Below are 12,090 nucleotides of genomic sequence, written 5' to 3'. Positions count from 1 at the left end.
TTCCTGATGCTTAGTTGGGCAATGTCTCTTCCTTCTGGGAGGGAGGGAATAAGGGGGTTAATGGGACTGGGCAAGAGTCTCAACATGAGACCACCCAATCTTCCACTGAAGAGACGACATTCCCACAAGCAGATAAAAAGAGCAGTTTAAAAGGTGAGAAGTTTTAGTGCTCTTGCAGCCGGCCCACCTTAAATCTATATTACAAGCTTTTTACAACATATAAAATAGATCAATAACTATGAGGATCACATTCCCATTCTTCGATAGTAAATATACATGATAATAAATCTGTTATTAACAGAGGGACCAAATAATGTATAAGGCAAAGACATTTAAATAGGTACTGTGCCATCAACATGCTCTCAAGAAGAAAATCCGATTAGATCCAGGCCCAGGCCTTTTTTCATGAGGCCAAGAAAATGAGAATACAATCAATACCCATGTGACACAGTCCAAATGCTGGGGAATATGAGGGGCAGCAGGTCACAGAAGAGGAAGATATCAGCCCCAATGAAAAGCTAGGGTTTGGCTTTTACTTGTGATTCTTATTTTGATGCTTTATGTTTGCGTAAAGGGAAAAAAAAAAGGATACACTTTAATAACATTATACAAAAGGCATCAACTCCCATTTCAAAAACAAATGGGAAGACTTCACAGTCCAAGTTCAGTAACTGGTCAGCATCTCCCCTGGAATTCTGCTGCAGGGTTAATTAACTCTTGTATTCTCTCTTTTTCCCTCCACTCGTGCGTGCCCTGTCTCAGCACTAAGGGTTTCAGAATGCTGGGGATACTGCTGAGAGATAACTGCTAACAGATTTGAAAATAAAAATGATAAAGAGAATGATTAGAAAAGGTATGGTGACAGACCTCAACATGGTTTGTTCCAAGAGTCGATAAAGTCCAGGGGATGGCAGAGGACAGCAGACCCTGTACAAAGAACCCAAGCCGAGAGCTCTCCCATCTGGCACGGGAAGACTTGGGTTTCTCTGGGCACCATGCACAGATCCTTAGTCTGTGATCCAAGAGATTGGAGAGGTCCTGAAGGCGATTTAAGCCTGTGATGTACCTGGTGAAAATTTTTGACTTTCCCCATCCATTTCAAGAATAGCCTTGGCTCCTTCCCTGCTCTCACTCCGAACTTTGAGCAGTCTCTGCACTTGGCAAGAGTTGTAGCAAACTAAACCATCCCACGTGTAGAGCCCAGGAGCTCCATCCTGCTGTTGGAGAATGGTGAAGTCCCGTCCCACCATCCAAGCTCAGTTCCTACCTAGACTAGGACCCTCTATTTCCTCTGTGCCCTTGAACTAGGACCTGGAAGACGAAGAAACATATTGCTTGCTGGCTGCCAAGGAAGATCAACTGAACTGAGGCACACCTCACCAAAGTCTTTGTGCTTCCTGGCACAGAGGAATCTTTGACTGTCCCCATAAGCTTCTTCACCCTTCTCTATTCTGCTATGTTAACCCCTGCAGTCTTGCGAAGGCAAGAGTAGTGGAGAAAGGAACAGGAAGTACCTGCTCAGTCAGATGGGCTGTGAACTTTGGAACAAGCAGGCCTTAAAATCCTTCAAAGCCCACAGAGTTGATCCCTTCCACGAGGTGCTTCACCCTTCCCTTGTCATCCTGGACACCCATCAGGGGCTAAAGTCTCTGAGCAGGCCGTCAGGGCCAGTCAGAAAAGACTTCAGAGGTGTCAAGGCCAACGCCCGATCTTTCCATCTCCCACTGCAGGGTTTTGGAGTTTGTGAATCCGTAATGAATCAAACTGACTTTTCTTTTGAGGGGACGGGCAGTGCAGAGAGGAATAACAGCCCTCAGCCTCAGCACCCTGAGGAAACAGGCAAATGGGCAGGGAATCCCAGAGGACACAAATGGCTCCTGGCCCCTTTGCTGCAGAGAAACTGACTAGCTCTAAAAGGATCCCCAGTTTATTTCACCCTCTCTTTTTATTAGATGTTTAGTTCAACTGATTAGTATTTAGTATTTATAATATCCAACTTCTCCCTGGGGTGGTGGCATGGGGTGGGGTGAGAGCAAAACCAAAATACCCCTAAAAAGAAAGCAGACCCATTTCTTTGCCCTTTCTTCAAACTTGACCTTTTAAAACAGATCACTTCTCTGCAAATTCCTTTCCTGTTTCACTAAAAATGCCCACCCCCAAGAAGTCCTGGCCATGCCAGCCTCCCAAATGAGGAAACATAATATACCCACCACGCTTCCCCCACAGTGGGTAGGAGAAAGTAGGAGTACAATTCTCCACCCTGCCCCAACAATGAATTCATTCATCACAACAAGGCACCTTTCCCCAAGAGGAAAGCAGGAGACATGGAAACTTTTTCCTCATATGGCTAGCAGGGCTTGCGAGAGGAGGCATGGATTCAGGGTTTGAGACCCTACTGTCAATATAAAGAGTCCAATCACCAAGTCTAGAGACGAGATGCATAGATGGAGGTGAGTGGGGAGGACGCTTGGTGTCTAGAGATGGGTTGCACTGGAGAAACACATCAGGAGCTCTCATGCAGGTTTCAGGGGAATGGAAGGGACCATCTGAGCAGAGGAGAGGGTCCATCCTTTTCCTGAGGAACAGGACCAAGCCGGGCTTCACCTGAGAATGGGTGGCAGAGGTGGGGCTCCACGGGCAGCTGAAAAATATAAAAATAAAAACCACATACATAAGGTCAACCACCAAACCCTGAGTAACCTAAACATTCCTGAAATGACAGGCTCTTTAAGCTAACCTTCAAAATTTAGGGACTGGTTTTGTTGTTTCCTTGTTTTATTAGAAAATGCAGATGAGGAGAAGCAAATTTTAATCTAAGAAAAACACACCAATTCTACTTTCTATGGAATTATGGAAATACTTTCATTGACTACTCTTCTCACCTCTATTCGTTTTGCTGGGATATATTCTCTGAAAGTGTTTATATTCTTCTGGAGCAGGAAAGTCTTCTACTGGATGGAAAGAATACTTGGACTCAAAATCATCTGGGAAAGGAACAGAATATTAAGTCATATCACCCTTCCTTGTGCTCCCACACATTCTGTATCACTTCTGAGCCCCCCACCCCCTTGCTAATCTCCCTCAAATTCTGACGGACCACTAGGGCCTCCCTGGCCCACTAAACCAAGGTTCCTGAGGCCAGCAACAGCATTTCTCTATGCACCTTGCACACACAGAGGATACACTCAGAGGCTCTTTACATTAAGGAATGAGTCTTTGAATTGGTTCTTCAAATCTTTCCACCAAAAATCAGGCACTTCACAGGAAAGGAGCCCAGCTGTTTGCATGGAGGAGAAGGAAATACAGTTCTGTTTCAGTTAACAGTCATCTTAGAGACTGTCACCATGGGAAACCAACTGAACTGAATCCACAGACTGGTAGACATTAACCTAAAATGGGAATTTCTGTCACCAGCTAGTGAGAGATCTAACTAGATAATTCCCCTCTGGCCCAGATTACCCTCATTTAACTCTATACAAGAGAGTTGGGGCAGCCATCTCACGGTCTCCGCTCCCACTTTCTGTGGGCCCCTCTAGAAGGCTCAGATTTTCGATCGGTGTGGCTCAAACACATTCCAAAAACCCTGGTCCCCCAATTAGGAACAGCCTAGACTGGGTGCAGAGAAAAGGCAACCATTCAAGAACCTAGAATGTTAGGGTTGAAGGAGACTGTAGAGATCTTTCCAGGGTCCTCAACAGAGGGTCTGAGGAAACCCTACAGACAACCTTTGCTTGGGGCTCCATCCTAGACCCAACGAATCAGAATCTCTTAGGTGGGGCCTAAGACTCATGTATAACCTTGAAAAAGTTAAATCTGATACACTTCTGATCTCATCAACCTCCTCATTTCACAGATGAGGGAAGTGAGTCCCAGAGAAGTGAAGTAACTTCTTCAAAGTAACACAGCCAGGTAATGGCTCTGTATTATTAATGTCGTGTACCATGGGTTGTTTTTGTTGTTGTTTTTTAAAGGTCCAGAAAAGGCCCTCTCTTTCCTAGGAAGATACATCATTCCTGTCTGAATAATCCTGAAAAGGATAAAGTCTCTGACCTAAAAGCTAACCACAAATGATCCTTGGGGGGCAAGAGAGTATAGCTTTGGAGTTATTAGCACAACACCTCCTGATTTTACTTCAATCTCTTTTAAAGCAATCATACCTAGAATTCATATAAGACAAGGGATGTCAATAGAGGGGGCCCAGAAATCTGAGGGAAAGTCAGGAGAAGAACTGTTGTGAACAAAGGATACCCAATGACCATTCCCACTCTAGAGTGGCCACTGGAATTAGTGAAGTCACCACAGGAACTATGAGACTAAAACACCTAGTTACTTACCCAAGAAAGATCGGACAGTGGTAATAGAATCTCTGTGGCCATTCCTCAGGGGTGGTGGAGGAGGAGGGGGTGGTCCAGCTGGCGTCCTTGAGGGCGGAGGTGGGGGCTTTCCTCGGCTCAGGGGTTCTGACCCATGCATTCGGTACGGTGGGGGGGGAGGGGGAGCATCCCTGGCACCATTTCGGATCATGGGTGGCGGGGGTGGAGGAGCTGCAAGCAAAATCCAAAGCAGTTAGGTTGGGACACACAGACAGTGAGGGGTGGGGCAATTTGAGAGATGTGGTCTAAGAGTGCCTTGGTGCCTTTCCCAAAGAGCAGGGCTCTGGGAGCCTCCAGGCAGCATGTCGGGTATCAGATTCAACCTCCTCTCACCCCTATTTAACAGCGGGAACATTCTTCCAGATCTCAAAGTCCGGAATAAATGTGTGACCCTTTTCATTTCCTGTGACAAGTCAGTCAAGAATTGCCTACTTTTGATGGTCTTTTCCCCGCCTTTCCATGCCTTCCTCCACAATCCTAATTCAAAGCTTTCTCATATTTAGCCTGTTCTACTGCAAAAAGCTTCCCAAATGTTCTCCTTGCTTCTCATCTCTTACCAATCCATTCTGCATACCAACTCACTAATCTCCTCCAAAATACTTGCTCAAACTTTTCCAAGGGCTTTGCATTTCCTCTATCATGAAGTTTCAAATCCTTAGCTTCAACCCCAACTGGGTCTCACCCCATCATCCTCTTTTTTTTTTTTTTTAAAGATTCTATTTATTTATTTGACAGAGACACAGGGAGAGAGGGAACACAAACAGGGGGAGTGGGAGAGGGAGAAGCAGGCTTCCCACGGAGCAGGGAGCCTGACGCGGGGCTCGATCCCAGGACCACAACTGGAGCCGAAGGCAGACACCTAACGACTGAGCCACCCAGGCGCCTCCTTTCTTACACAGTAACTTACCATGCCAGGCAGCCTGATTTCACCTTGTCCTCTTCCTTGCTTGATTCCTAGGCTGAGACTCCCACTGTTGCCTCTCTATCTCTCTACTACATCTTGTATTGTAATTTTTCATTTTATGTGCCTCTTCTCCAGCACACTAAGTCAGGGTAGTGCCATTCATCTGAGTTCTCAAGCTCAGCCAAATGTACAGCACACAGTAGGTATGCAATCAACATGTGTTGACTAAACCAAACCACATATGCTTGGCTCATGTGACTCCCCCAAAAGACGCATAAATGAGATCCGTCTTCCCTTACTACCAAACCCTACCTCTCCTTTAAGATTCAACTCAAGCCCCATCTTCTACAGGCTTTCCCAAAGCAATGCACTCTATTCTAATCCCCTCCTTCTTTGTTCTCCCATAGCATTTATAGGCTGTGTCACTTACTCTAGCATTTAGTAGTACAGACTAAAATGAGTGATTCTCAAAATATGTATAGTAGGTTCATCTGCAGAGTTGCATATCTCCAATGATAGGCTCCTTGCTCAGAAAAACTGGGAATGCCTCTTTGGGAATTGTCTCCAAACTCAGTTTCTAACCAGGCAGATCCGTAAATATTATATGATGTTCATATCTCATTTTTCTTTTTTTAAAAGATTTTATCTATCTATCTATCTTACAAAGAGTGCATGCGCGCATGTGTGCAAGCTTGGGGGAGGAGCAGAGGGAGAGGGACAAGCAAACTCTGTGCTGAGCGCGGAGCCCAACGCGGGGCTTAATCTCACGACTCCAGGATCATGACCTGAGCGAAACCAAGAATCAGATGGTCAACTGACTGAGCCACCCAGATGTCCCTCGTATCTCATTTCTGAGGTTGCACAACCATCAATAAAAATATTCATACCTACGTCTCTTTTCAAAAATCAAATTCACTCTTAAAAGACAAAAATGTGGGGCGCCTGGGTGGCTCAGTTGCTTAAGTGTCTGCCTTCGGTTCAGGTTATGATCCCAGAGTCCTGGGATCGAGCGCTGCGTCAGGCTCCCTGCTCAGTGGGGAGTCTGCTGCTCCCTCTCCCCCTGCCCCTGCTTGTGCGCTCTCTCTCTAGCTCACTCTCTCAAATAAAATGAAATCTTAAAAAAAAAAAAGATAAAAATGTGTCACCAAGCAGAAGGTAACATCAAAAACACATATGAAGACATGGCAACATCACTGGAATAGGCTCTAAGTAAGGTGTTTGTATTATGTTGTTCTATTCTTTTCATTAACTAACGAAAAGAGCAGCTACCATTTATTTGGTTTCTGTTATATTCCAGGCACTGTCCCAGGTACTTTATAGGCACTGCACTTTAAAAATTCTTCCGCCACTCCTGCAAAGTATGTGGTATTATCCCCATTTCACAATGAGGAAACTGGGACTCAGGCTGTTTGTCTGAGGTCACAAATTTAATAGACTCAGCACACATCTGCTCTTTCCACTATGCCCACACTGCTTTACTTAACTACCCTAAGTACTATATTAACTCCCCCCAAAATGTATAACCCACTGAGACAGAAGTTTATCTTCTGGTACCAACGCCATGTCCAATAAATAGTTGTTTCCTAAATAATACATGGAGAGACTACTCAGCTTAACAGACAACACTGGTTTAGTGATAAAGGGTGTATCATCATCATCATCTTTTTTTTTGTAAGTACGCTCTACACCCATCGTGGGGCTTGAATGCATGACCCTGAGATCAAGAGTCACATGCTCCTACCGACTGAGCCAGCCAGGCGCCCAAGAGTATTATCTTCTTATTCCTCCTGAACTACTGTTGGAATTTCTGTAGAGTGACCGCAGTTACGAAAGATGCAGTAATGGGATAATTTATGTAGACAAGGGGTCCAGCACTGCAGGCCCAGTAAATGTTAGTTTTCACTTCCCCTAAGATGCACTCTGAATGTCTCCTTCACTCTTTTCAAGGTTTAATTATGGACAGAGGCTATTAGAAGCAATAACTAAAGAGAAGCCTCCTTACCACCACCTAGCTGATCTCTGAACCTTGATTTCATCCCAAATCTGCCCAAACCAAAGCTCTTTCAGGTCACCTTCAAAATATTTCCCTAAAACCCAGATTTCTCAGGACCCTGAGTCTGTATCTATTCTAGGGGAGGTCAGGGAGTGTAAGGCAGGGTTAGCCAGGCTCAAAAGGACACCAGCTAGACACTGGGCAGGTGGCAGTGATTAGAGCCACCCCAGACTGGCCAAATAGAGCAGGACTAAGAGTAATCTGCCCTCCCTCAGGGACGGTCATCCCAACCAGGTTCTGCCATCTCCAGTAAGTTTCTGAGCTCTTTGTCACATACAATTTTAGGACCCTTTCAAGTGACAGAGCTGGAACCCAAGGACTGTAAGAAAGAAGCAGTTTGTAGAAGAAACTTTGGGGTGGGAGATCACCTTTTGTAAACCTAGAGAAACCCAATTTTGAGGAAAGCAAAAAATAAACAAATGAACAAAATTTAAAAATTCCCTTAAAAATAGTGTGTTTTAGGGCGCCTGGGTGGCTCAGCTGGTTAAGCGACTGCCTTCGGCTCAGGTCATGATCCTGGAGTCCCTGGATCGAGTCCCGCATCGGGCTCCCTGCTCGGCAGGGAGCCTGCTTCTCCCTCTGACCCTCCCCCCTCTCATGTGCTCTCTCTCTCTCATTCTCTCTGTCTCAAATAAATAAAAAATCTTTAAAAAAAAAAAATAGTGTGTTTTACTCTGCAAAGAAAAAATTCAGAAACCCTATGGACCAATAAAATTGGTCCCTGAGCACCCTGGGAAGACAAAAGACTCCATACTTTTTCAAATGTAAATAATTCATATAGAAACAAAAGTATATTATCACATAATATTGTCATATGATTTAATAACAGAGATAAATCCATGAACTACCTGGAAACCCTTGCATAAAACCATTAACAGTTATCAGCATACTACAGTTTACAAAGAACTTTCATACATACTTTTATTTACAACCACCCCTGAAGGTGTACTATGAACACGTGAGGAAACAAACTCAGAATCAGGGGCACCTGGGTGGCTCAGTCGTTAAGCGTCTGCCTTCGGCTCAGGTCATGATCCCAGGGTCCTGGGATCAAGCCCCACATTGGGCTCCCTGCTCCGCAGGAAGCCTGCTTCTCCCTCTCCCACTCCCCCTGCTTGTGTTCCCTCTCTCGCGGTCTCTTTTTCAAAAAATAAATAAAATCTTAGAAAAAAAACCAACAACTCAGAATCAGAGCTATCTTCCCAATGTCACACAACAAAGAGAGCCAATACTCACAAGATCTCTGACTAAAATATCTCAATTTTCTCTCTGTGTTATCACTCTAAGAACTGCTGCTCTGGTTACAGAGATGGAAAGCTGGCCAAGGCCTCCATCAGGTCTCAAAGTTGGTGATGGCTAAGGGACAAAAGAACAAAGCTCATAACTTCACATTTTTCTGAAGAAACCACAAAGAAAGAACAGCGAAGTGGGAAGCAAGTCTGCAGACATTTAAAACTACTCAATTCAGGATGCATGGCTGGCTTAAGTCGGTAGAGCATGTGACTCTTGATCTCGGGGTCTTGAGTTCAAGACCCACATTAGGCCTACAGTTTAGTTTAAAAAAATTAAATTAAATTAAAAAAATAAAACTACTCAGTTAAACCCACAGAAATTATATTTTTCCCCGCTTCTATTCCTGGATAGGATTAGAAAGATATGGGCTCTGCTTCGCTTTAGAGTTTAAAAAAAAAAAATCCCTGGGACGCCTGGGTGGCTCAGTTGGTTAAGCATCTGCCTTCAGTTCAGGTCATGATCCTGGGGTCCTGGGATCAAGTCTGGCATTGGGCTCCTTCCTCAGCAGGGAGCCTGCTTCTCCCTCTGCCTGCCGCTCTCATTCTCTCTGACAAATGAATAAATAAAATCTTAAAAAAAAAATCCCTGGGGCGCCTGGGTGGCTCAGTTGGTTAAGCGCGTCTGCCTTCGGCTCAGGTCATGATCCCGGGGTCCTGGGATCAAGCCCTATCGGGCTCTCTGCTCAGCAGGGAGCCTGCTTTTCCCTCTCCCTATGCCTGCTGCTCCCCCTGCTTGTGTTCTCTCTCTCTCTCTCTGTCAAATAAATAAATAAAATATTAAAAAATAAAATCCCTAAGTTAAAAAATCATTTTTAACCTAAACTTTGTAGAATCAAAGGCCACCTTAGGACTAGGATTCTTATGGCTAAAGCCAGGGAGACACGGGGGCAGGAATGTACCAGGTTACCGTACGACTGCCGTATGCTGGACTGCCAGCTCCCGGAATACAAATCTCTACGTACCTCACCAAGCAGCAGCACAGGTTAAAGGGCTTTCAATACGTGCTTCCTGATGACTTAATTTCTTAATCAATGATCCAAACCTGCAAGGACTGTTTAAAAGCTCAAAAGCCATTTGTGGAGGATGTGGCTCAAAGTCCAATGATAAAAGAGGACACCAGAGCCAAAATTCCTGAGTCTAAGAAGGTCCCAGAGAGCTTCATGGTCTCCCTAACTCTCTACTTTCAGTCATGCTATTTTGTAAAAGGACTACACAACCTCTTCTTTTTCTAGAGCTCCTTAATCCCCTCTTCACCCAGTTTAGGCTCATGGTCCACTGTTAAAATCACTCCCTGACCTACACCCTTAGCTTCCCTGCCCCACTCTCCCTTAGTGCCCCACATGCCTAAAAAAGCTAACCTTGGTTAAACACCAGGCTGCCACTACTCAGCACCTGCAAACACATAGCTGAACACACACTGTGCTAACCTCACTTTGAGGGTATGGCTCCTAATCCTGAGTTAGCCTTTCATGCTGCTGGTTATCCCAGCACACTTCCCCACCCCGTCTTCACTCTCCCACGTTCCCAGAGGACCACTTCATGCCCCTCTCTCTCCTTCCCTCTCCTCATTCACAGCAGATGTCCTTGTTTTCTATTTCACCAATAAGAAACAAACCAGAAGGGGCACCTGGTTGGCTCAGTCGGTTAAGCATCTGCCTTTGGTTCAGGTGATGATCCCAGAGTCCTGGGATGGAGCCCCATGTCCGGGCTCCCTGCTCAGCAGGGAGCCTGCTTCTCCCTCTGCCCTTCCCCCTACTTGTTCGTTCTCTCTCTCTCAGATGAATAAAATCTTAAAAAAAAAAAAACAGGGCGCCTGGGTGGCTCAGTCGTTGGGCGTCTGCCTTCGGCTCAGGTCATGATCCCAGGGTCCTGGGATAGAGTCCCGCGTTGGGCTCCCTGCTCGGCGGGAGGCCTGCTTCTCCCTCTCCCATTCCCCCGCTTGTGTTCCTGCTCTCGCTATCTCTCTCTCTGTCAAATAAATAAATAAAATCTAAAAAAAAAAAACAAAACAAAACAAATAAACAGAAGAAACTTTGCACATGCTCCTACCACTATGCCTACCTACCCACTTACATCTATGACTATGCACTCTGCCTTCCCTCCCTGTTACCATGGAAGAACCGTGTTCTTATCTAAGGTCAACCCATTACCTATGGATCAGATTCCATTCCTTTTAGCCTTTTAGGGAACATTACTCAGGCAATTTCCCCCCTTTCTACTGTATCATTTCATCAGTATACAAACAGATGCTGAAATATCTCTCATCCTGGAGAGGAGGGGTCCCAACCCTCAATCCCACATTCTCCTCCAGCAACCATCCCATTTATCTGCGCCCCCACCCCTGCTCCCCTTTAAGCAAGCTGAGATTTATACATTGCTATCTCCAATTCCTCTCTCCCTATCCCCAAGTTCCCAAACACATCTTAGACTTTCACCCTCATCCTCCACCACTCCGCTGAAACTACCAAAAGGATATTATGTTGTTTGGGGGTCCCCCCAAAGGACTCCATGTTGCTAAGACCAATGCCATTCTCAGTTTTTAGTCCTGGACACAGCTAATCACTCCATCTTGGCATCTTTCCAGCATCCTCGTTTTCTTCCTCACTAGGGGCTCTTTCTTAGCTTCCTCTGCTTGCTACTCTCCATCTCTGACCTCTACTATAAAGGCCTCAACCTCTTCTCTATCTAGACTGACTCCCTAGGTGAGCTCACCCAGCATGTGGTTTTCAGTATCATTCAAATTTCTCTAGCCCAGATCTTTCACCTCAACTTCAGAGTCTGACAGACATCCAAGAGAAAATAATGAACTGGTGTTTGGCTAACAGGCATGTCAAACTTGACTTGTTTGAAAGTGAACACCTGTCTTCTTCCCCCAAAACCTGCTGCAGTCCTACCTACCTGCCTGGTTTACTGCAACAGCCTCCTAAGTGGTCTCCCTTGCCACCTCTGTCCCCTGCAGTCCGTTTTCAACACAGGAGTTTGTCATCCTTTTATTTTTATTTTATTTTAAGATTTTATTTATTTATTTGACAGAGAGAGTACAAGCTGGGGGAGCAGCAGGAGGAGAGGGAGAAGCAAGGAGCCCGATGCGGGGCTCAATCCCAGGACCCTGGGATCATGACCTGAGCCGAAGGCAGAAGCTTAACCGACTGAGCCACCCAGGCACCCCGAGTTTGTCATCCTTTTAAAAGCTAAAGCAGGGGCGCCTGGGTGGCTCAGTCATTGGGCGTCTGCCTTTGGCTCAGGTCATTATCCCTCATGATCTCAGGGTCCTGGGATCGAGCCCCGCATCTGGCTCCCTGCTCAGCGGGAGGCCTGCTTCTCCCTCTCCCACTCCCCCTGCTTATGTTCCCTTTCTTGCTGTCTATCAAAAAAATAATCTTTAAAAAATAAATAAGAAAAAATAAAAGCTAAAGCAATGTTTCTCCTCTGTTCCAACGGCCTCCAGTGGCTCAGCATTTCACCGAG

The 12,090-nt window shown here is 45.6% G+C and overlaps 1 protein-coding gene across 2 annotated transcripts in view; it reads right to left on the bottom strand.

The window, feature by feature from the left end:
- Positions 1-742: 742 nt before the first annotated feature.
- WIPF2 (WAS/WASL interacting protein family member 2) overlaps positions 743-12,090 on the bottom strand; it is a 47,930-nt gene continuing 36,582 nt past the window's right edge. For both annotated transcript variants that reach the window (XM_035027058.1, XM_035027057.1), the window contains 3 exons: positions 4,335-4,544; positions 2,883-2,984; positions 743-2,641 (listed from right to left, as the gene is read on the bottom strand). In XM_035027058.1, the coding sequence (XP_034882949.1) occupies positions 2,601-2,641; positions 2,883-2,984; positions 4,335-4,544 (353 nt within the window). In that variant the 3' untranslated portion in view covers positions 743-2,600. The remainder of the gene's footprint in view (positions 2,642-2,882; positions 2,985-4,334; positions 4,545-12,090) is intronic.

Source organism: Mirounga leonina, unplaced genomic scaffold (genome assembly GCF_011800145.1).
Source record: "Mirounga leonina isolate KUSES-001 unplaced genomic scaffold, KU_Mleo_1.0 Mir_200, whole genome shotgun sequence".
NCBI lineage: Eukaryota > Metazoa > Chordata > Mammalia > Carnivora > Phocidae > Mirounga > Mirounga leonina.
Note: the sequence above shows the minus strand (reverse complement) of the source record. Positions and strands in the feature narration are given on the sequence as shown.